The following is a 24,833-nucleotide window of genomic DNA, read 5'->3' as shown; positions in this document are numbered from 1 at the left end:
TCTATCTAAGGGCATGACAGTATAACTGTCTCAAACTTTTATTATTAATGAGTTCATGAGTGGTTGATCCATTTTTAGTGCAAGGGGTTTCCAAGTAAAAGCAAGCCCAAACCCAATATTTGTTTAAGAAACTGCAGACTTTTCTTTTAAGAATGTGGTGCCATTCATAATTTCAGAAGAGTAAGTAGCAATTAACATAAATAAATCTTGTGGTCCTACTTCTGCACTTGTTTTTTTTACTACACATAGCATCTTTCACCAACATATAAAAAAACATAAGATCGTATTAAAGAAAAAGTGTAAGAAAGACTGGATTTAAAACACTACAATCCAACTTTATCATGGAAAACTGATAATATTCAATGCTTTGGATATCAAGAGTTAATTACAATATTTCAACCTTTGATAAAGGTATTGGGAGATCAACCTTAAAAAGAGATCAACCATAGCTGAGGATTGAACCATTCCCCATGGGTCCAGTTTAGTGTTTATGTAATAATCACCGCATCATGGTGACATGGTCCAAAAAATTTAGTTATACCATTTGTTATTGACCAAATTAAGGGAATAATAAGATTATGTTGTACAATTATGAACGCTGCCACCCACGTTCGATCACCTGCAACCAAAGCGTAGAATAGCTTGGGGGGATTTTGGAGAACGCCTCTGATGCCTAAGTCAGCAATCACGATGGAAAACTCTCTTTAATACTAATGAATCAGATGATCTCTACATACTTAGGTTCTTTACATATATAGAGCCCATAATACTTTTGTTATTATGTGATAGTGGACTTATTTGCTATTTGAAATTTAAATCCTGGGTTCAAGGGCTTATTTGTACCCAATCGATAGTTTTCCTTGCCCCAACTGATAGCTTTCCTTGCTCAATGGACTCTAAGGCAGTTATTCTTTTGGTGATTAGGATGAACTGGGCCTTGAAGGTGGGCAAGGTTCTCAAGTGACTGTGGGTTAGTAGCTTGATTGGTAACCCAAGTCCACTGGTCACATTGAGCCCTCTCCACACAAATTGACAAAATGTGAAGTACCACTCCCCCCAATCAAAGTAATACAGGAATTACTTTCGATTCTCTCATCTAAAAACTACTAATTACAAAACTAACTTTTACACCTAACATGTTGCATCCCAGATGCAAACAACCAAAATAACTACAAATCCACAATGCAACATTAATCCACCTAAATTCTATCCAACCAAAATCAGAGAGAGAGAGAGAGAGAGAGAGACAGAGAGAGAGAGAGAGAGAGAGAGAGAGAGAGAGAGAGAGAGAGAGAGAGAGAGAGAGAGAGAGAGATGGTGAATGGAGACTAAACTTGGGGCTTGCTATGGGGAAATGGAGAAGGTGTCGTGGCTGGCTATGGAAGATAAACTTGGCACTTTGGCTATGGTTCAGAGATTGGAGAAGTGAAGTGAAGGATCCTTCGGCTACGGAAGATAGAGCTTTGGCATCGTGGCTTTAGCTACAAGGGCTTACTATGGGGGATTTGGCCTACAAGCGTTTTGGACATAGGGGCTTGCTACGAGGGAGGGTTCAGAGATTGGAGAACTTGGGACTAGCTAAAGGGGAATGGAGATGGCGTCTTTGGCTAGGTTTAGGGTTCAGAGTTTGGAGAAGAGAAAAGAAGGGGATGTTACAGGAGAATGGTAGAAGAAGAATGTTTTTGGGGTGGGCAAAAATGATTGCCTTTAGAATTTTTCATATTTTTATTTAACTTTTCTCTCTCATTTCTCAAAACTCAATAAAACATATTGACTCAATTAATTTTACTAGTATTCACAATATTTTTTACTATTATTCATAAATATTTTGAGATATTCTAAATGTTCAAATGAGCCCTAAGAGTGAGAAACATATTAAATATAGTGAGTGCATTAATTAGAATACTAGCTATTTTATTGACCAGATTTTTGCATATTTTTTAATTATTTTAAGAATGTATATATAGGCCTTCAATTTTTTTAATTTTATTTTTAATTTTAATTTTAATTTTTAAGCAAAGCACATACTTAAGCTTTTGTCCTTTGGAAAATGGACACACTCCTAGAAAGAAAAGGCCATTTGACATTCTGTGTTTGGCTTGCAATGTATGTAAGTAGTCACAAAGCTCCCTGTATTTGGAAATTTTAGCATAGGAGTCAATTGAGGTTAGCACAGTTTGTTGTATGAAAATAAGAATCATTAGAATTTACTGGGTGTTGTATTAAAGTTCTGGTGGAAAATGGAGGTTCAGATTACATAGCCACCCAAGGAGTACTTGGCGTGATGTACTAGGTGTAATGTGTCACTGGGAGACTAGGGCAGATATGATGGAATCTCCTATAGGAATGGATTTGGGGAGAGCATTACTCATGCTTTTGTTTGGGATTAGTTGATGGTATGTTTTCTCAAGTGTGTTCGAAGTTGTATCTAGGGGTGGGCAGCGGGGCCCCGTTACCCGCTGCCCCGCCCCGTTCGCCCCGTCCCCGCACAGTGTGGGGCGGGGCATCCGCACCGTCAGGACCGGGGCGGGGCCCCCCGGCCCGTAAGCTGTAACCCATGCGGGGGCGGGGGACGGGGACGGACCCCCCCCGGTCCGTTTTTCCCCCGCCCCGTATCATATATAATATATATATCTAAGAGAGTGCAGAGACGGGCGTTGAGATGAGGGCTTTGGAGGCGCTCGGAAGAGGATTCGATTTCGCGAGTGATTTTAGGCTCAAGTTCGCCAAGCGCAGCCGATGTGCTTCAATTCAGGCGCTCGGAAGAGGATTCGATTTCGCTGCGATAAAGGGGATCGACTCCGCTTCAAGTCCGATGTGCTTCAATTCAACCAGGTTATGGTTTTTCTTACTCTTTTTTTTTTTTTTTTCCGTTTATCCGATGCTTGAGATTCGATTGTGATGAATCTCCTTATCTCTCTCTGCTACATTACTCTGAAATCAGTCGAATCTCGTCGATGAATCTCCGTGGCGTGGGCGTTGGTGGCTGTTATGGCCTCTCGACGTAAGGGCGTGGCCGTGGGCTACGGTGGCTGTTATGGCGTCGAGGCGTGGGCGTGGGCTACAGTGGAGCGCACCATTTCAAGCAAGCTATGGGGGGAGAGAGGGAGAACGGTGTAGAGGGAAAATGGCAGAGAGAGAAGAAAAAGAGAGAGAGAAGGGGGGTGCGGGGGGCCGGACGGACTGCCCCCCCACCCCGTACCCCGTCATGCGGGACAGGGTACCTCGCCCCCGCACACCGGAGGCGGGGGACGGGGGGGATTTTCCCCATCCGCCCCATGCGGGGGCGGGGGGCGGGGGGGTGCCTACCCCGCACCGTATGGTGCGGGTAGCACCCCTAGTTGTATCTTGCATCCTGCTTGGCGCCGATGTTTGACCATACAAATTTCGAGGACAAAATTTATTTTAAGGGGTGAGAATGTAATACCCAATATTTACGTGTATTTTTAAAGGAGGATTATTTAAATTATTATAAATAATAATTCTCTTGTTTTAAATTTAATGTGTTAATCGTTAGATTAATTTTATGATTTTTTTAAGTTGTGAAATTTATTTTAATGTACTTTCTTAATTTTAATTGCTTTTCATTATTTAAATTTCTTTTTGTTCTAAATTATTTTCTTATTTTTACTGTTGAGTTTTATTATCTTATTTTATTTAGTCATTGAGTTTAAGTTATTTTATTTAAATTGCCGTTTTCAAATCTTTTTTTTTCATTGGATCAGTTTTGAGACCCCAGTTAAAAAGACTGCATTTCATTTTCTTTCCAATCCTTTTTCTTTTCCTCTTTTTTCCTTTTCCTTTTTCTTCTTTCTTTTTCTTCTTTTCTTTCCTCTTCTTTCTCCCCTGCCTTCCAACCGAGCGACCTGTCCCCTATTTCCCTCTCCTATGTTCTCTCCTCCCAGCAAGCCCAAGTCCACCGCATTGTGGCATCACTGCCCACCTCGTTGGCTTCCCCTCATGCCGACAACCACTTCCCTCCGATCCCAACTCCTGCCTCACCTCCACCTTCCCCCACAGCCCTCTCCAAGCTATAGCCTCCTTTTACTCTAGCGCCGTCGTCCGCAGTTTTCAGGCCACCGCACTACTGTCACACCTCCTTCCTCACCGGCAACCTCCCCATGCCATCTCGACGCCCCTACCAGCCGTACTTTCTTCCACTCTCTCTCGGTTTTCCTCTCTCTCACTAGGCCACCATGGGCCACCATCTAATGCTGCCACTGAACCAACCCCTCACAGTAGCCCCTTTTCCCCCGCATGAGCCTAACCCGAAATGGGTTTCCCTTCCTCTCATGGCTAGATCCACCATCACCAGCTGCCCCCCAACACCTCCCTTAGCTCCTCCATGCCCTCCATAGCCAGCCAAGCTTCCCCCTTCGAAATTCCCTATTTTGGACCCACGACCATTGTTTGAAAAAGCACTATCCATCGCTGCTCTATCACTTTTGGCATCACCTGTGAGCTTGAGCGCGTTTGATCTTTCAGACTATTGCCTTTAAAGCGTAGTAAGTATTTTTCTGAATAACTCTTATGATTTAAAAATATTTATGCTTTAACAAATATTCTGTAAATTGGTTGGTTGTGCCAGACAGAGTCCGAGGAGTTTGGGGGTTGGTTAGAATGGAGAACAGAGTTTTTTGTTTGATTGGATGATGTTGGGCTTTGTTGGATTTTTTTGTGACTTGTCACATGCATTGCAAGGTGTAGGCATGTTCATGTTTGTAAAATGAAAATTGGATTTTTGCACAGTGCATGCATCTTCATATGCATAATGAAAACTGGGTTTTCATGTGTATGTGGATTTTTGAATGCGTGTGTATCACGACCCCAAGATGAGATAGAACATTATCTCAGTGGAGCTTCTCTAGTCATTCGGAAGCTCAATATACTGAATGAAGTCCCCTGGGTTGTCGCTGGACGACAACAGGAATGGACGGGATGGTAACGCTCTCTTGTCGACTCCGTGGCCCCTCTATTGACGGGGGTTAGAGGATGCTTGACTATGAATGCGCTAGGCGTGGAACTAGGTATTACTAGTTATGAAGTCACACGCACGATCGTTACTCATAGTGTGGCAAAGGGAGGCAAGGTGTGCAGATGGTTCCTAGGGGAGACCATGGTGCATATGGGTAAAAAATTGGATATTGGTTTTGATAAATATTGGGCCACTTTTTGGAAAAATGGCGAGATTGGATTAATGGATTTTATGTTGGGCCATTTTATAGGAAAATGGCGGGACTGTTTTAATGGATTGGATTTCTGGGCCAAATGGGATTTTTGGCATGCATGGAAAATTATTCTTTTCAGGGAAAGGATGATTTTTGAGTCTCATGCATATGGCATCATATTCATGCATTTTGTTATTGTATAAATGTATTTTTATCTCGAGGTTTATTTGGTTTATTACTTACCTGCGGTACCCTTTTTTGATATCATTGATTTTGTTGCAGATGAAGAAGAGGCTGAGCACGAGGAGGAGGCTCCACCAGAGGAGTAGATTGGCGTCTCTACTTGTAATTGTTGGAGATTATTTTTTTCTTTTAAATTATGTATTTTGGATTACGACTTCATTACTTTAATTTGTAATATTTTTGGTATGCTTATTTTAAGCTAACTTATATTTAAAAAAAAAATTCTCGTACTTAGTCGACTAACCTTATTTATCTGCTGCGTTATTTTGTTGTACACTTCTTGTATATACACACACTTGGCACTTAGCAATAGGATGCGTGATCCGGGTTGTCATCATCCGGACACCTTGATTTCCACATGTCAGTACGTGGGAGTTGGGGGCATCACAGGTGGTATCAGTGCAATTCGACTCTAGGTAAAATCACATGTCCGGTTGGTACAGTACCAGAATATTTTAAAGTTGTGATTTTAAATTATTTTATTTCTTTCATTTGAATTAGATTCGATTTTAGTTTATTTGAAATTATTTTAGTAAATTTGAATTTATTTTATTTAATTTGATTTGATTTGAATTCAAAATTATATTATTTTATTTATTTGATTTGATTTTATGTTATTTTGTTTTGTTTTATTTTGTTTTGTTTTGTTCGAAATTGAAAAGTGGGTTAAAGGTTAAGCTATGGCGGGAAGATGGTATGACTAAGAATCTTATTGTTAGGCTTGAATATTTTTTTTTTTTTTCGATGGAAAGAAACCTTTCATTCAACAGATATTAGCATTACAATTGCCTCTCTGCCCATAGGGCTGGAGCAATTACATTAGGGACAGACCCCCACCAAAGACTAATATCAGTAACTTGCCAAGCATGCCTTGCAAGTTTATGTGCTACTTCATTACAAGATCTCATAGTATGTCTTACATCACACACTCGAAAGCAGCTCATAAGCTCCTTAGTATCCCTAATTACATTACCAACTAGAGTCATCGATGGTTCTGTCTTTTGCAACTCTTTTACTAAGGTCAAGGCATCACTTTCAATGATAAGATGCTGAATACCCAAATGAAGTGTTAGCTGTAGGCCCCTGAGGATTGCCAGCATTTCAATGCTTGTTGCATCACCCACTGCTGATTCCCTTTTGCTAGCTGCCATAAGAACTTCACCTTTACTGTCTCTTAGGATAGCACCAATTCCTGCACTTTGTTGGTTCTGGAAAATAGCCCCATCTACATTTAGTTTGAAAGTTCCTGGCTGGGGGGGCTCCCATCTGCAGTATTGTCTCACCATTTTCATGGGTTGGCCACGAGTTGTTTTATAGACATGCTGGACAGCTAGGGCGTGGGCTATAGCTTGGTCAACATGGATTTGTTTGTCTTCAAAGGTTGCTTGGTTACGCCTGTACCAGCAGCTCCACGAAATCAGAAAAAAGAGCTCCAGGTGGTCTTTCTGTTTTAGGCCACTTATGTATCCAGCAAGGTCCCCATACAATTTAGGCAGGCCAGATGAGAAGATAATAGGCAAGTGTGTTTCCCAAGCTTTCCTCACTGAAGGGCAGAAGCATAATGCATGAGCTACATCTTCTATCTCTCGGTTGCATAGCTTGCAAGTTTCCTCATATAACACTTTTCTTTGCACCAGATTGAGCTTAGTTGGTAGGCTTTCTTTACAAGCTTTCCATGCAAATATCTTAATCTTGGCTGGGAGTTTCAAGTTCCATAGATCCTTCCATAATTTCTTTAGTCCCATGTTTCTCGAGCTCTCACCTTCCACCCCATTCTGTTTTGCCTCTCTAAAAAGCCGATAGGCACTCTTAACTGTAAACTTTCCATGTGGCTCAGGATCCCAGATGATCTTGTCTTCATGGTTACTTCCACTCAGGACTATTTTTAAAACTGCATTTGCTGCTTGGGCAGGCAGCAAGGTCCTAACCTTTTCCATATCCCACCATCTAGTTTGAGGGTCTATTAGGCTATCAACCGTGGCATTTTGGTCATATGCTGCTGCAATTCCATCACTTCTGCTTAGGGGTGAGAGGCCAGGGATCCAATTGTCTCCCCACACCTTAACACTCTGTCCTGACCCCACTCTCCACTTGCATCCCCTCTCCAATAGTTTCTTTGTCTCCCAAATTCCCTTCCATGCAAAGCTCGGGTTAAATCCTAACTTGGCCTCTAGGAATTTATCCTTTGGGAAGTACCTTGCCTTAAATAACTTATGAATCAGTGTACCTGGTTCTTTCATGATTCTCCAACCCTGTTTTGCTAAGAGAGCATCATTGAAAGTTCTAAGGTCTTTGAATCCCAACCCTCCCGCCTGTTTATGTTTGCAAAGCTTGGTCCAGCTAACCCAGTGGATTTTATGTTCTTCTTGTTTCTGCCCCCACCAAAATCGTGCCATCATCTGCTCCAGCTCATGGCAAAGGCTTCCTGGTAGCTTAAAGCAGCTCATGGTATATGTTGGGATGGAGAGGGCCACTGCTTTAATGAGGACTTCCTTACCCCCTTGAGATAGCATAGTCTCTTTCCAATTCTTCAGTTTGGTCCATACCTTATATTTGATATCCGAGAAAGCTCTTGTCTTTGATCTACCCACTAGTGGGGGTAATCCCAGGTACTTGTCATACTGCTGGAAGTGTTGCACCCCCCATAAACCCATCAGTTCTTTCTGTTTGGTTGAGTCTACATTCTTACTGAAAATCATTGATGTTTTGTCTCTATTTACTTTCTGCCCTGAAGCCTCTTCATACTGGCCAAGAAGTTGCTGAATGTGACTATTTTCTGCCTTGTTAGCTTTACAGAATAGGATGCTGTCATCTGCAAATAGCAAGTGTGAAATTCTTGGAGCTCCTCTACAGATTCTGATGCCAGGTAGCTTTCTCAATTCTTCTGCTTGTTTTAGTAAACTAATGAGTCCTTCAGTGCCTAGGAGGAATAGGTAAGGAGACAAAGGATCTCCTTGCCTTATACCTCGAGAGGGATGGATGGGGCCTTTTGGTTCTCCATTAATGAGTACTGAAAAACTTACAGTCTTGACACACATCATAACCAGTTGAGTCCATCGGGGGTGGAAGCCCATTCTATTCATCACAGCCTCTAAGTAGTCCCATTCTAGCCTATCATAGGCCTTGCTAATGTCCAACTTAATAGACATATACCCATCTTTTCCTTTCCTTCTGTTCCTTAGATAATGGATCATCTCATATGCCACCAACACATTGTCACTAATCAACCTTCTTGGTACAAAGGCACTCTGTGAGCTTGATATGACATCATTCAGTATCTGCTTGAGCCTATTTGCCAAGACCTTCGAAACTAATTTGTAGACCACATTACATAGGCTAATTGGCCTAAATTCAGTTATCTTGTCAGGCCTTTTTTTCTTTGGAATCAAGGTGATAAAGGTATGGTTGATGGTAGGTGGGAGGGTGCCACTTTGTAGTGCCTGCATCACAGCATCAGTTGTGGCTGTGCCAACTATATGCCAATACTTTTGGTAAAACAAAGGAGAGAGGCCATCGGGTCCAGGAGCTTTGGTTGGGTGCATCTGGTCAAGAGCAGCCTTAACTTCTTCTCTCTTGAACTCTCTCAATAGGTCCTGGTTCATGTCTTCAGTTATTCTACCCTCCATGTTGTTTAAAAAATCCAAGTTAACATTCTAATTAGTGGCTTTAAACAGGTTCTGAAAGTACTCCATGATCACTGTATCTCTCCCTTCATCAACTTGCCATTCACCTGCCTCATCTTTTAGTCCTTTAATCCACTTCTTTGCCTTTCTCTGAGAAGCCTTCTAGTGGAAATACTTGGTGTTCTGGTCTCCCCCTTGTAGCCATAGTGACTTAGCTCTTTGGCACCATAGGATCTCTTCCCTTTCCAACCACATTTGCAGCTGACATCTTGCCTCTTGGTGGAGTTCCATCTGAGAATGATAGGGGTCCCTCTCCTGGACCTGTTGCAGGTGGGTTCTACATTGCTGAATTCTCTTCTGCACATTACCATACTTGGTCTTGTTCCATTGTGCCAGTCTCTGGGAGCAGGCTCCAATCCTTGTCTTGATGTTATTCATTTGGTTACCACTTGTTCTTCCATTCCACGAGTCTTCCACAATGTTTTCATACTCCCCTTCCTCAGTCCACATAGCTTCAAATCTAAAGAGCTTGTTTCTTTTGGAACTTTTTTCTCTCCTTGAATACAGAAGAATTGGGAGGTGGTCAGAGGAGGCTGAACTACCATGTACCACTCGAAAGCCTGGGAACCAATCAATCCACCCCTGATTAGCCAGATATCTATCCAGCCTTTCACTAACTGTATGTTGAACATCCCTTTTGTTGCACCAGGTGAATGGGGGTCCCATGAATCCCAGATCAACGAAGGAGCAGTCATCAAGTAGCTGTCTGAAGGTTCTCATTTGTCTTTCAGGTCTATTCCTACCCCCTCTCTTTTCCTGCCAACATAAGACCTCATTAAAGTCACCACACACCAACCATGGGACAGATACTGTGCCCCTCAAAGATCGAATTGTATTCCAAGTCTCTTGCCTTAATTCTGTATCAGGATGGCCATATACACCAGTAAACTGCCACTGTCCATCATGTTCTGCATTATGTATTAGAGCATCAATATGGTTCTTAGAGTAGCTTTGCACATTCAAATTTGTCTCCTCTTGCCACATCAAAGCCAATCCCCCACTTCTCCCCTCACTGCTCACAGCAAAACAGCATTCATAACCCAAAAGTCTTTTCACACACTCCATTTTAGTTACATGTAATTTTGTTTCCTGCAAGAACAGGACCATGGGAACTTCCTTCCTGACCAGGTCACGAAGTGCACGAACTCCCCGTGGGTTCCCAAGCCCACGGCAGTTCCAGCTAATGCAAATCATTGTGTTGGGCAGGGCTGAGCACCAGCCACTGCCCCTTCAGTCAAATCCTCATCTATTAACACCATGTTGGTTTTAATTTTCTTTCTTGTTGACATGTTATGCACTCCCATCCTCTTCAGTTGATTAGAAGCTTGTTCATTAAAGCCAACTGTATCCTGCCTTTCCTCTAACAGATTAGAGGAGGTATCATGAACATTACGTTTTCTTCTTTTCCATGTTTTCCCCTGTCCTGGTCTATTGGCCATTGTTTCAAAGTTCATTTCTATCTCATTTAAGACACTCCTCTCATTAGGCAGTTCCTGAGGTTTACAGCTTTGGGTAGGGGTATTGTGTGCTGTTTCTGGCACGTGATTTTCTTTTTGCCCCAAAATGTTTTCTTGTTTTCTCCCGCCAGTTTTTCCTTCCCCTTGGATGTCAGTGGCCCCCAGTGTATGGCCTCCTACTTTAGCTCCATGAATTATATTAACAGACCCCCCTTTCTTGGAAAAGACTTCAGAGCAAAGTATGGGGGAAGTACCTGATGGTTGACTAGGAGGGTCTAGTCTTGTCAACATCGGCAGATCTCCATGTGGGCAGGATTCCTGCGTATCTCTAGCCACGTCAGAACTAGTTGACTTCTGCCCCTGTGGTCGGTAGGCTTGTTCCACGTCATCATCTCCTTCCCTTGGTTCTGAAACTCGAGGTGCTACAGTGCCTTTCCCGCCCTGCTCTCCCTGTGTTTCTTTGGCAGCACTTTTCTGGTATGAAGCACGTAACCATGCTCCATATTGAGGCGCCTCTCTACTATGCATGGAGCTCGGTTGCATGGGGCTCTCACACCCTGAGGGGCCATGCTTGACAACCCCACAGCTGAAGCAAAAGGATGGCAACCTTTCATAGCGAAAAGCTATCCACACTCGGTTCCCATTAAAGTAACTCATTGCACCTCTCATCAAAGGCTTTGCAATATTGATGACTATCTTGACTCTTAGATAAGGCCCCCACCCAATTCCTTCCTCATCAACATCAATTTCTAGGACTTCTCCCGCCAGTTCCCCTATGTTTTTCCCCACCTGCTTGGTCATACCCCCAAGGGGTATGTTATGAAGTTGGACCCAGATTGGTTCCTTGTCAAAATTCATATCCTTAGGAGCAACTAATCCATTATAATCCTCTAGACAAATCAGGTTATGGTCAAACATCCACGGTCGACCCTGTTTGATCTTTGTCATATCACTTACTGTTTGAAACTCTAACAAGAACAGGTTTGTGCCTACTTTTTTGAACTGGACCCCTCCTCGCATTCTCCATATTCTGGTCATGGTGGCTTTGAAGGCTTCACTGTTGACAACCTTCTCTGCCACAATGAGTCCCAGTAGGCAGAGGTTACCACGTCGAAATGCTAGCTCTTTAGTGGATAACTCAAAGTGGACTTCCGCTTGTTCAGCCTCAGTCAATTTCAGCTTGTCCCAGTTCTCCAGGATGGTATCAGCCATTTTTGCCTCCAAACGTGTTGCTAGGATTATGACTCAGAAGACTACTCACTCTTTTCCTTTGGACTTTCTGTATGGATTACCCTTTCGGTAGCACCTCTGTTGAACTAGAGATAGTTCTATACTACAAATAACAAACCTTACTCCTTCAGTCCGAGAACCAGGAGACACTCCTTGCCCAAAGCAAGAGTTTCCTTCACCTCTATCGCCTCAGAGAGAGCAAGAGAGAGAAGACTCAAAACTAAAAAAGAAAAGTGTAGTTTTTATAATATCGATGCACATTTGATGGGAACCAAGGCAGGCCTACTCTTAAAGATCCTTTGCAAGTTTCAGATGGGCCAATTACAAGATCGAGAGCCAAGAAGATCAAAGAAGCAATGCAAGGATTAGTACAAACCACTTGGGAAGAAGCTAGTAAGAGCCCAACACTCAAGATGAGCTTGAAAGAAGAAGAACCAACTTTGATCCACTTGATCCAAGCTGTAGAAGACTTGACTTAGAAACATGGCCTTTAGATATTAAGGCTTTCAATTTGTTTAAAGGATTTTTATTATTAGTTTTGAATAAGTGGGTTTGAGGATACTTAACCCACATATGACTTACTTATTTGAACTAGGGTTTAGAAGTACTGTAGCATGACACTGTTCACGCTACAGTACCGCAGCTACTGTTCACTAAGGGCATTTCTGAGAGAAAGGATCTCAAATTTTAGTCTAGGGTTTTATCATGTTTTGGGGAGGGTATTTAAATGATGTAACCAGCCATTTCAAGGCAGACATTATTTTATTTCAAATTTTAATTGTGAGTGAGTTTTCTCCTCTTGTTCTTAATTGAACTCTTGAACTTATCAAAGGTAAATCACAACCTTTGTGGCATTCCTCCTCGTAATTTGGGTTCTTTAGAGGGGATTTCAACGGGTCTAGATTTTGATATAATCTAGGTTCTTGAAACGAGTTCTCAACGGGTCTAAATTCTCCATCCATAGACTTGAGTTTGGCGTTCTTGGGTAAGTTTTCAAATTGATTGTGGGTTCAAGGGATTCTCTTCCCGCGAGTTCATATCATTTGGTATTCAGAGCAAGGTTTCTATTCAGGTCTAATTCTATCTTTTATTTATTGCATCTTTAATTCTAGAGTTTCATTGTTCTAAGGTTCCAAAAAAAATGCAGAAATTCATTTTTTCTAGGGCTGCGAAAATTTGCACCATTTAGGGTTGAAATTTCTATGGTTTCATTGATTCCCATCTATTTTCTTGTCAATTTTTATGTGTTTAAATTTAATTGTTTAATTATCCCAATTGAATATTTCTGTTTGTGGTTGAATTGTTGAGAAAAGAAAAAAAAAGAAAAAAAAGAAAAAAAATCGTCCAAAAAAAAAAAAGTGTAGAAAAGTCCAAAATTTTTTTCTTGAGCCTTTCATCATAGGGGTTGTGCATCCTTCATTATAGTTGGTATCTTGTGTTACAGTCACTCTTCCATTCGTATAATTTCCGTGATTCTCGTGTCGTTTCTTTCCTTCCGTGTTTCTCTTGTTCTTGTTTCTTGGATCTAATTGCTAGTTGGGATTAAACAAGGTTGCTTTGTTTTGATTTAGTTCAATTAGTTCTGAAAGAACTTGAGTGGGAAAACTCAAGATACAAGGCAAGAGAGTGTGAGATTATTATCGAGAAAAAAAAGGAAATTTAGAGTGAAACACGAGTGGAGTGCCATCATTTGAGTGTAAACACGTAAGGGAGCGTGTGAGGTCCTTTCTTTTTCTACTAACATTTTCTTTTTGCTGCACATTACAATGTCTCACCGCAGTGGCTCATCACCCAAGGGGATAGCAGATAACTCATTTGTGTTACAAGTCATGCAACAACAGTTTGAGCGGATGAACATGCTATTGGGGCAAATGGAGGATAGGATGAATCAACAACAAGCAGAGATTAGAAATATGCAAGGTGGGAGAAATCGGAGGCGACGTGAGCCTAGGGTTGAAAATGCATATGAGAATGAAGGAGATGATAAGGATGAGGAAGACCTAATATCTGAAATTGGGTTGGGTAGACATATAGGAGTTAGGTGTGAAAGAGGATTTGAGGGGAACCTAGGGGGTCGGGATGGTGTCGATAGAGACTTGGGGAGCATCAAAATGACAATACTATCTTTCCAAGGTAGAACTGACCCAGAGGTTTATCTAGAGTGGGAGAAAAAAATAGATTTGGTATTTGATTGTCATAAGTACTCTGAGGAGAAGAAAGTAAAGTTGGCAGTAATTGAATTCACTGATTATGCTATTATTTGGTGGGATCAATTAGTGACTACTAGGAGGAGGAATCATGAGAGGCCTATAGAGACATGGAGAGAGTTGAAAGCTCTCATGAGGCAGAAATTTGTACCTAGTCACTACTATAGGGACCTTTATCAAAAGCTCCAAAATCTTACACAGGGGTCTAGGAGTGTGGAGGATTACCATAAGAGATGGAGGTGGCTATGATTCGGGCTAATGTAGAGGAGGACTGGGAGGCCACCATGGCTAGATTTTTGAGTGGTTTGAATAGAGATATAGCCAATATGGTTGAATTGCAACATTATGTAGAGATAGAGGACATGGTGCACATGGCTATGAAGGTGGAGAGGTAATTAAAGAGAAAAGGGACAGCAAGGTACACTTTGGTTTCTAGCACTACTTCGAAATCAAAGTGGGATAGGAATGATCCTGCTGAAGCAAAGAGAAAGATCGAACCACCTAAGGGCAAAGATGAGGGACCTAGCAGCAAAGCCAAGGTAGAATCTCAACCTTCAAGGAATAGAGATATTAAATGTTTTAAGTGTTTGGGTTCAGGGCACATTGCTTCTCAATGTCCAAATAGGCGAGTGATGATTATGCGTGACAATGGGGAGGTGATGACTGAGAGTGAGGATGATCGTGATGGAGTGCCCGAGTTGGTTAATGCTAGTGATGACGAATGAGTGATATACGCTGTGAGTGAGTCTCTTGTTGGTAGGCATGCTCTCAACACACACATTAAGGTGGATGATGCCGAGCAACAGAGAGAGAACATTTTCCATACTAGATGCCATGTCAATAGCAAAGTATGTAGTATGATCATTGATGAAGGGAGTTGTACTAATGTGGCTAGTACTACTTTGGTTGAGAAATTGAATTTACCAACCTTAAAACACTCTAGACCATACAAATTGCAGTGGTTGAATAATTGTGGGGAAGTTAGGGTGGATAGACAAGTGTTAGTTCCTTTTTCAATTGGGAGGTATCGGGATGAGGTGCTTTGTGATGTTGTGCCTATGCATGTTGGCCATATTTTGTTGGGGAGGCCGTGGCAGTATGATAGGAGGGTGACACATGATGGGTTCAAAAACATGTACAGTTTTGTAAAGGAGGGCAAAACAATCAAGCTTGCTCCTTTAACTCCAAGCCAGGTCTATGAAGACCAACTGAAACTGAAAAGTGAGGTTGCTAAAAAAAAAAGAGTGAAAATGAGAGTGATCAAAAAATAAAGAGTGAAAATGAGAGTGATAAAAAAAGAATGAGTGAAAGAGAGATTGAGCAGAAAAGAAAGAGTGATAGTGAAAATGAGCACAACAAAAAGAGTGAAAAAGAAAGTAGAGATGTGGCTGAGAGTAGAGAAAAAAGAGTAGAGCCACGAGAGAAAAAAGAAAGAGAGTCTGCAGAGAGGAAAGGAAAGACAAAAGTGAGTTTCTATGCCAGAGAGAGTGAGGTTAAGAGGGCTTTCTTTGCATATCGTCCTATGATTTTTCTTGTCTATAAAGAGTCTTATCTTACTCTTGATGACACTCACCAGTCTCTTCCTAGTTTGGCTATTTCCTTGTTGCAGGAGTTTGATGATGTATTCCCTGAGGAGATGCCTAATGAGTTGCCACCCATTAGAGGCATTGAGCATCAGATTGATTTTGTACCTGGAGCTGCTATTCCAAACCAACCAGCCTATAGGAGTAATCCAGAGGAGACAAAGGAGCTTCAGAGGCAAGTTGAGGACTTGACGAGCAAGGGGTACGTGAGGGAGAGCATGAACCCATGTGCAGTACCAGTGCTATTAGTGCCAAAGAAGGATGGGAAGTGGAGAATGTGTGTTGATTGCAGGGCGACCAACAATATTACAATAAATTATCGGCATCCCATTCCTAGATTAGATGATATGCTTGATGAATTGCATGGCTCTTGTATTTTTAGTAAAATTGATCTTAAAAGTGGGTACCATCAAATTAGAATGAAAGAGGGTGATGAATGGAAAACTGCTTTTAAGACTAAGTATGACCTTTATGAATGGTTGGTTATGCCATTTGGACTTACAAATGCGCCCAGTACTTTCATGAGATTGATGAACCATGTACTACGTGCATTCATTGGCAAGTTTGTGGTTGTGTATTTTGATGATATCCTAGTGTACAACAAGGACTTAAATGAGCATATTAAGCATTTGAGATGTGTGTTTAATGTGTTGAGATGTGAAAAGTTGTATGCTAATTTCAAGAAATGTACCTTTTGCATGGAAAGAGTTGTTTTTCTTGGATATGTTGTTAGTACAAAGGGTATTGAGGTGGATGAAGAGAAAGTCAAGGCCATCAGGGAGTGGCCAATGCCAAAGAGCATCACTGAGGTAAGAAGCTTTCATGGCTTAGCTAGCTTTTATCGACGTTTTGTTAAAGACTTTAGCACCATTGCTGTACCACTCACTGAAGTCATTAAAAAGAATGTTGGGTTTCATTGGGGGGCTAATCAAGAGAAAGCTTTTTCCACCATTAAAGAAAGGTTGTGCTCTGCACCTGTGCTAGCATTACCTGATTTTAACAAAGTTTTTGAGATTGAATGTGATGCCTTAGGTATAGGAATTGGATCTATTTTGATGCAGGATAGGCGGCCCATAGCCTTCTTCAGTGAAAAGTTAAGTGGGACCTCACTCAAGTACCCTACTTATGACAAAGAGTTTTATGCTCTTGTTCGTGCATTGGAGACTTGGCAGCACTACCTATGGCTTAGGGAATTTGTGATCCACACCGATCATGAATCATTGAAGCATCTCAAGGGTGAAGGTAAGTTGAATAAAAGGCATGCTCATTGGATGGAATACATTGAGACATTTTCATATGTCATCTGTTACAAGCAAGGTAAGGAGAACATTGTTGCTGATGCTTTATCTCGAAGGTATGTACTTCTTACTTCTATGAGTGCTAAGATGCTTGGGTTTCAATATGTGAAAGACCTATATGCCGACGATGCTGACTTTTCTAATGTGTACATGACATGTGATAAGGCAGCATTTGGTAAGTTTTACAAGCATGAGGGTTACTTGTTTAAAGAAAACAAACTTTGTGTGCCAAGTTATTCTATGCGTGAATTACTAGTGCGTGAGGCACATGGTGGGGGATTAATGGGACACTTTGGTGTCAAGAAGACTTTGGATATTTTGCATGAACATTTCTTTTGGCCTAAGATGAAGAGAGATGTCACTCGCATTTGTGGCAGATGCATTACATGTAGGAAGGCCAAATCTAAAGTGTTGTCACATGGGTTGTATACACCCTTACCCGTTCCTAGTGAACCATGGGTCGACATATCTATGGACTTTGTATTGGGGCTACCTAGGACAAAAAGGGGTAGAGATTCTATTTTTGTGGTTGTGGATAGATTTAGTAAGATGACACATTTCATTCCATGCCATAAAACAGATGATGCCACAAACATAGCTGACTTATTTTTCAGGGAGATAGTGCGACTCCATGGTATTCCCAGGAGTATTGTTTCTGATAGGGATGTTAAATTCCTTAGCTACTTTTGGAAGGTGTTGTGGGGGAAATTGGGTACCAAGCTCTTATTTTCCACTACTTGTCATCCGCAGACTGATGGACAGACTGAAGTAGTTAATAGGACCTTAACTCAGCTTTTACGCACTGTTGTTCATAAGAATTTAAAAACTTGGAAGGATTGTTTGTCATTCATAGAGTTTGCATATAATAGGACCATGCATACTACTACTTCATATTCTTCTTTTGAAATTGTTTATGGATTCAATCCGCTTACCCCTTTAGATTTGATGCCTTTACCGGTTGATGGCAGGAGTAGCTTGGATGGACAAAAGAAGACGGAGTTGGTGAAGTCACTCCATGAGAGGGTACGACTTCAAATTGCCCAAAAGAATGAAAAGGTTGCTTCCCGAGCTAATAAAGGACGAAGGCGTGTCATCTTTGAACCTGGAGATTGGGTTTGGGTTCACATGCGCAAAGAAAGATTCCCATCTCATCGGAGGACTAAGTTGCATCCTCGAGGAGATGGACCTTTCCAAATCCTTGAGAAAATTAATGACAATGCCTATAAAGTGGATCTCCCAGGTGAGTATAATGTGTCTGCTACCTTCAATGTTTCTGATCTTTCTCCTTTTGATGTAGGTGAAGATTCGAGGTCGAATCTTTTTTAGGAGAGGGGGAATGATGGGAACCAAGGCAGGCCTACTCTTAAAGATCCCTTGAACCTACAATCAATTTTGAAATTGTTTATGGATTCAATCCACTTACCCCTTTAGATTTGATGCCTTTACCGATTGATGGCAGGAGTAGCTTGGATGGACAAAAGAAGGCGGAATTGGTGAAGTCACTCCATGAGAGGGTACGGTTTCAAATTGTGCAAAAGAATGAAAGGGTTGCTTCCCAAGCCAATAAAGGGCGAAGGTGTGTCATCTTTGAACCTGGAGATTGGGTTTGGGTTCACATGCGCAAAGAAAGATTCCCAGTTTATCGGAGGACTAAGTTGCATCCTCGAGGAGATGGACCTTTCCAAATCCTTGAGAAAATTAATGACAATGCCTATAAAGTGGATCTCCCAGGTGAGTATAATGTGTCTGCTACCTTCAATGTTTCTGATCTTTCTCCTTTTGATGTAGGTGAAGATTCGAGGTCGAATCTTTTTTAGGAGAGGGGGAATGATGGGAACCAAGGCAGGCCTACTCTTAAAGATCCTTTGCAAGTTTCAGATGGGCCAATTACAAGATCGAGAGCCAAGAAGATCAAAGAAGCAATGCAAGGATTAGTACAAACCACTTGGGAAGAAGCTAGCAAGAGCCCAACACTCAAGATGAGCTTGAAAGAAGAAGAACCAACTTTGATCCACTTGATCCAAGCTGTGGAAGACTTGACTTAGAAACATGGCCTTTAGATATTAAGGCTTTCAATTTGTTTAAAGGATTTTTATTATTAGTTTTGAATAAGTGGGTTTGAGGATGCTTAACCCACATATGTCTTACTTATTTGAACTAGGGTTTAGAAGTACTGTAGCATGACACTGTTCAACGGGTCTAAATTCTCCATCCATAGACTTGAGTTTGGCATTCTTGGGTAAGTTTTCAAATTGATTGTAGGTTCAAGGGATTTTCATCCTGCGGGTTCATATCAACATTATTCAAACCTAGGTAAACTAATAAAAACTTCATAAGTTAAGCATAAATTAATCAAAACCGTGCATGCTTAGATGATCAATACAAGATAGAATTAAAACCTATTGTGGCATGCTTGTAAATTCAAAATTAAACCTTCCAAAATCATTCTAAGACATTTATGAATCATATAAAATCATACCAACTCATGCCATGGCTACAAATTCAACCCAAAATAATTTATTTCCTCAAATCATCAAATCTGTCAACCCGGTTTGGTATTAACAAGCTAACCCTTGATTAAAATCAATTAAAAATTCATTCTTATGCCATAAATTAAAACCTAACATACTATTCTAATACTTGGCAAGAGATTAAGCAAGAATACTTACAAAAGTCGTGGCCCTTAAAGCTCTCAAACACACTTCACTCAAGAACTTCACCTAACTCACTCGGTTTCCACTCTCTTGCACACCAAGGGGAGAAGAGCTCTCAAGAATATCAAGAGAAGGCTGTGAGAAGAGGTGTGGAGAAATGAGGAAGTGAGGAGGGGTATTTATAGTGTTCAATGGAGGGGTGAGTGGAGAGAGGCTTGACGATGGTGAGGTTCATGAGTGGTGGAAGTGGGCAATGGTGGTGATGAGTGGAAAATTCCAGATTTTGTCGTCTTTGTGCAGGTGTGAGTAGTGCCCTATGCCACCATCATCTCATTAAGGTCAGGTACTGCAAGGAGGCTAAGGGTGCAAGGCTGCCAGGTAGAAGTTTGAAAATTTGGACAAATTTTCACTTCATTGGTTGCATCACCTTTGTTTTATCTCCATGGCTGAAATGACACTCTTTGATACCCTTTTCAGGTGGTGGAAGGCTGAGGCATTGGCTGCTAATTGATGATGAGTGTGCAGCCCATGGAAGAGGGTGAAGTGGGTGGTTGCCAAGTGATGTTTTGCACAATAGCCAATCAGTTTTGGCTCTACTTGGGGTGGCTTGAGTGAAGACTCACCCTGATAACTAGAGGGGCTCTTGGGGATTGGAGGAAGAGGAAGGTGGCGTATGGTGGTGGTTTAGCCAAGTGCAGAAATCCAAACAACCACAAACCCATTCGATTTGGCTTCAACTAAACTTCTAATGTAACATTTTGGATTTTTATGCTTTGGTTCCTTGGAGCCAATTCGACCAACACTCAAATTGAACTAAGAGGGATAATGTGAGGGGTTAAAAGATGAAAATTACCTTAAGAAAAAGGTGTAATTGGCATGACCTAGGGGCTGAATTGGTACAATGTACCAAGTGATGCATCAAGGTGCCAATTGTGGTGTTTTGGTCAATGACATGTCTTTGCCTCAATTGACACGTGTTGGATCAAGACTAATATTCTAATTTTATATAAAAATGATGAAAAACAATAATAAAATTGTGGAGTTCAGATAAAAAATGTGAGAAATAATTAAAAAAGAAATTAAACTTAAAACATGGTTTAGAGATAACTAATTATGTGTAAGTTGATTAATGCTTTTAACTCAAGTTAAAAGCTTAATTTAGGTCCAAAGAAAACCTCAGAGGCGTGGGGTATAATATGGATTTGAGGGAGAACAAAGCTATGGTACATGTGGGCTTCAAAATAGAAGTGCAAAAATTGGAAGGCAAGGCTTTTGGGCCTTGTTGGGCTTGAGGAGCCTTTTGAGGAAATTGCTTTGATGTGGGCTTTTGGTGTGGATTAAAGAGTGTGTCTTAGGTCCAAATTTGAGGCCTTGATAAGGGCTTCAAGGATCAACCAAGATTGGGCCAACAAAGCATGTTTTTCCAAGGTTGGGGCCTAAGCTCTTCACTATGACCAAGTTAGGCCCAAAGTCTTCAAGTCCTTCTCACAGTTGACCCTATTTCTTAAGGCTTTTCAAGAAAGGCCTATTACTCCAAAAAATCTTAATGAGTTTAGGCTTAGGTTCCTATTATTGGCCCACATTCTTCTTAAACACTCTTGAGCTCAAACCTAAAACAGTCCACACTTAACCTTTTGGATTAGCCCACTAAGGATGCAATCTTCTATTAGTTCTTGGAAGTCATTCTAAAAATAACATACTAGATTCTCACACTACTTCCAACTAAACCCAAGGTGTGATTCTCAATAAAAATAAAATAAAATGAAATAAAAATCACAAATCATATGCTAATTAGGATTAAGGGAGTTAATATCTAAGTCTTAACAGATTTTTTAGATGGGGTGTTATATGAAGACACAAGAACGGAGGATGTACAAAAGAGAATTTTTGCTCAAGAATGTCGATCAGGTCAAGGAAATACTTCTGCACAACAAGCGATTGAAGGAAGATGGCTCTACATATTGTACACACTCAATTATGAAGAATTAGATGTCCAGGACTAGTGTTTCGCAGGAAGAAGTGAGCACGCAAGATTAGTGCCAAAAAAAAAAAAAAATTGTTTTTTTATCAATCCCTCTAAAATCGAGAATACAACAATATCCACCTACACAATTATGTAATATAATTGAGCAATGATAGAGTTAGAACCTAACTACATTTTATTTACAACTTATCAATAAAATAATATTTTTTTAAAATTCAAACACATCAAATCAAAATCAAAATTAAAATAAATATTTCAAAATAAAATTATTTTATATGAAAATTCAAAATTGTAAAAAATTGTAAAGGGGTTGTTGTTTTATAATTTCTCAATATAATTACTTGATTAAAGACCATTAACACCAAAACATAGTGGTTCATCTTATGCCAATATCGGTTTGTATATAAGAAATTAAAAAAAAAAAAAAAAAAAAAAAAAACCTAAAGCTGTAAATCAAACACACGGTCTTCCAAAGAAATGACAGTTTGTACATACACAAAGTTTCAAGTTACTCATAACGCACTTACATCAAAACTCAATTTCTTATTTCAAAGAAAATAAAAACCCTACCAAACGGATCATTGTTCCAAATACTTACAGACCTAATTTAAACTCCTACCTAAATCTCATGTTCTCCTAACCAAAATGCATATTCCAAATAAATAAACAACTTACATAAACGAAAAACTACAAAGTCAGCACTAATAATCACATGATCAACATGACCTAACTACAAGATGACTTACCAAAACGTGAAGAACTAGAGAGAGAGTAGCAAACATGAAATAAGAAGAGATAACTGGTGTGAGTTGTGTGCTTCATTCTATGCCTACTTACTGGGAAAATCCTATTATTTCGATTGGTTGATTAGCATCTTTGGAGTAAATTTCGTGCGTTACAATTGGCGATATTAACCAAATCATGGTGAAGTTAGTGTCGAAAAATATATGGATTCCTTGAAATAGTTGAGAGAGAGGGGGGTGGTGTAGACGATGGGAGAAAAGAAATAGGGCGTTGGTTGAAGGAAAAATAGCAGGAGAAGAAGAAAGGTGAGGAACAAGGGGGATGGCATGGGAGTAAGGGAATTGGGCTTTGCTAGATACAGTCGGCAAATATAGTCAGCTGTACGGAATGAATAAAAAAATTATAAAAAAATTATTTTATATTCAGGGGGACTTACATGAATAAAAAAAAGTTATAAAAATAATTTTTTTTTTCATGTAGGTCCCGTATTAATTTACTTTTTTCTCCACGACTGCACGCCGACTACATTTCCCGACTGCAAAAAGTATTTCTCAAGGAAATTTTAGTGAAGTACACCATTTCACTTCTTTTTTAAATAAAAGAACAAGGGCTGTGTACATGGGTTGGGTTAGAGTCGGGCTTTTAAAAAAAGTCTTAGGTTGGGCATTACATTAGGTCAATAAAATCACTACAATAGGAGATGGTCTTTTTAGTAATATTAAATATATTTTTAAAGCGTGTAAATTTTGTACGGTAATTTTAAAAGAAAGTAGGCTTAACTTTTTTTTTTTTTTTTAAATGAACTTTCGAAGCTTGCACACCTTAGACTAGACTGTAAAAAAACATTTGTGCTGACGTGAACGGCATGCAAACATTCATGCATGGTAGATAGAATAGTTACAGTTTCAAACTCTATTTAGAATCGCTTTATTTCTACAGATTATATTACTTTGTAGGAATCGTTTTGGTCAGTCGCTTTTTCAAGAATGGTCCGATGACTCATAAAGTTCCAATGGTCCAATCACCAGGCCTACAACCCGATCAGCCCAAGCTGGGTTCAAGCCCGACCCAAACTATCGGGTCACTTGAGTTACTTTTTCCCTTCAAATAAATTATAAACAAATCATTTATGCTACTGCTCGTCTCTCGATTTGCACGCAAATCATCCTTTTCTTTCTTTCATTTTCCACTATTTCAGCTCAGCCCCTTATATCACATCACTGTCTTGGCTCTCCATCCACACCCTTAGAATAGCACCAAAAGTCCTTTCCCAGTATTCATTTCTCGAAGACGGTAGAGTTGTCATAATCCCACCCTATTATGAGTGAGATCGTAATCTCATACCTCTTCTTTTTTCTATTATAACTATATATTATTAGTATTATTAAATGCCCATTATATATATATAAATTTAAGTAAAATAATACGCGACAGGTTCGAATGCATCATGCATAATTTCTAGATTTCTAAACTAAAAGAAATACCTGATAGACATACATTTATATTCATTTATAAAAAACTTTCAGAATCCGTCATCTATTCATATAATGTAACTATTTTAAACAAAAAGGGACTCAGTACCTACAGTCCTTACAAAAGAAGACTAACTAAAAGTAGAAAGGGATTCCATCACCCCACTATAAAATACACATTATACCCGAATGTATCTTGTCTAAAATTTAACCCAAATAAGCATCTCCATGTGGGGTCCATTCTCTAAACATCCTCATGTGGGGTCCATTCTCAAAACATAAGAAAACATATGCCGTTACCAAAAAGAGACCAAACTACCAAGGGACTACTAAACGCCTACCCCTCCCTGCTTAGTAGTATCCAGCTCCTCAGTCGCTTCATCTGTACCTGGACGTTTAAAACATAAACACAAAATGAGTCTAATACTCAGTAAGTAGTACACAATGCTGTTAACTTAATAAGTATCTAGTGTGACGCCCCCAAATCCCCACGCACGGATACGGGAAAATCGAGACATCACGGGTCACCACCCTAACGACGAGTGCCAAGTGTGTGCAAAAGCAACAGAGTGCACGAGAAAAAAGCAGCGAAAAGCAAGTCAATAACTAAGTACCAGAATTTTTCTTGTTTAATACAAAGCTATTCCAAAACGTACATAAATAAAATATTACAAAACACGCATATAATATAATATCAAATACAAAGCATAACATCAGCAACCCGGCAGAGCCGCATCCTCGGGCTCAGCCTCCTCCTCCTCATCCTCGAACTCTGCACCAAAAGTTACGGAACCAAAAATGGTACCGCAGGTAAGTAAAACCCAAACACCACCAGATAAAAACACATAGAACTCAAGCAACATGGATGTAAGAAAAGCCAATGCATATGTCCCGCAAAACCACATTTTTACCACACACGCCAAAAAACCCATTTGGCCCAATAAAAACATATCCTTAAAAACCACACCTCGCCATTATCCCAGATAATGGCCCAAACCACCATTTTCCCAGAAAATGACCCACATCCGAACACCATAAAAACAAACCGGTTATGCATGCACCATGATCTCCCCTAGGGATCATCCGCACACCCTGGCTCTGTGCCACACC

The 24,833-nt window shown here is 40.4% G+C and overlaps 1 protein-coding gene across 1 annotated transcript; it reads right to left on the bottom strand.

The window, feature by feature from the left end:
* Window positions 1-9,196: 9,196 nt before the first annotated feature.
* On the bottom strand, window positions 9,197-10,288 carry LOC122316247. The gene has a single exon (XM_043132778.1). It carries the CDS (start codon window positions 10,286-10,288, stop codon window positions 9,197-9,199), a length of 1,092 nt encoding a protein of 363 aa, XP_042988712.1.
* Window positions 10,289-24,833: the final 14,545 nt, after the last annotated feature.

Source organism: Carya illinoinensis, chromosome 7 (assembly GCF_018687715.1).
Source record: "Carya illinoinensis cultivar Pawnee chromosome 7, C.illinoinensisPawnee_v1, whole genome shotgun sequence".
NCBI lineage: Eukaryota > Viridiplantae > Streptophyta > Magnoliopsida > Fagales > Juglandaceae > Carya > Carya illinoinensis.
The sequence above is the reverse complement of the archived record's forward strand: the minus strand, read 5'-3'. Positions and strand labels throughout refer to the sequence as shown.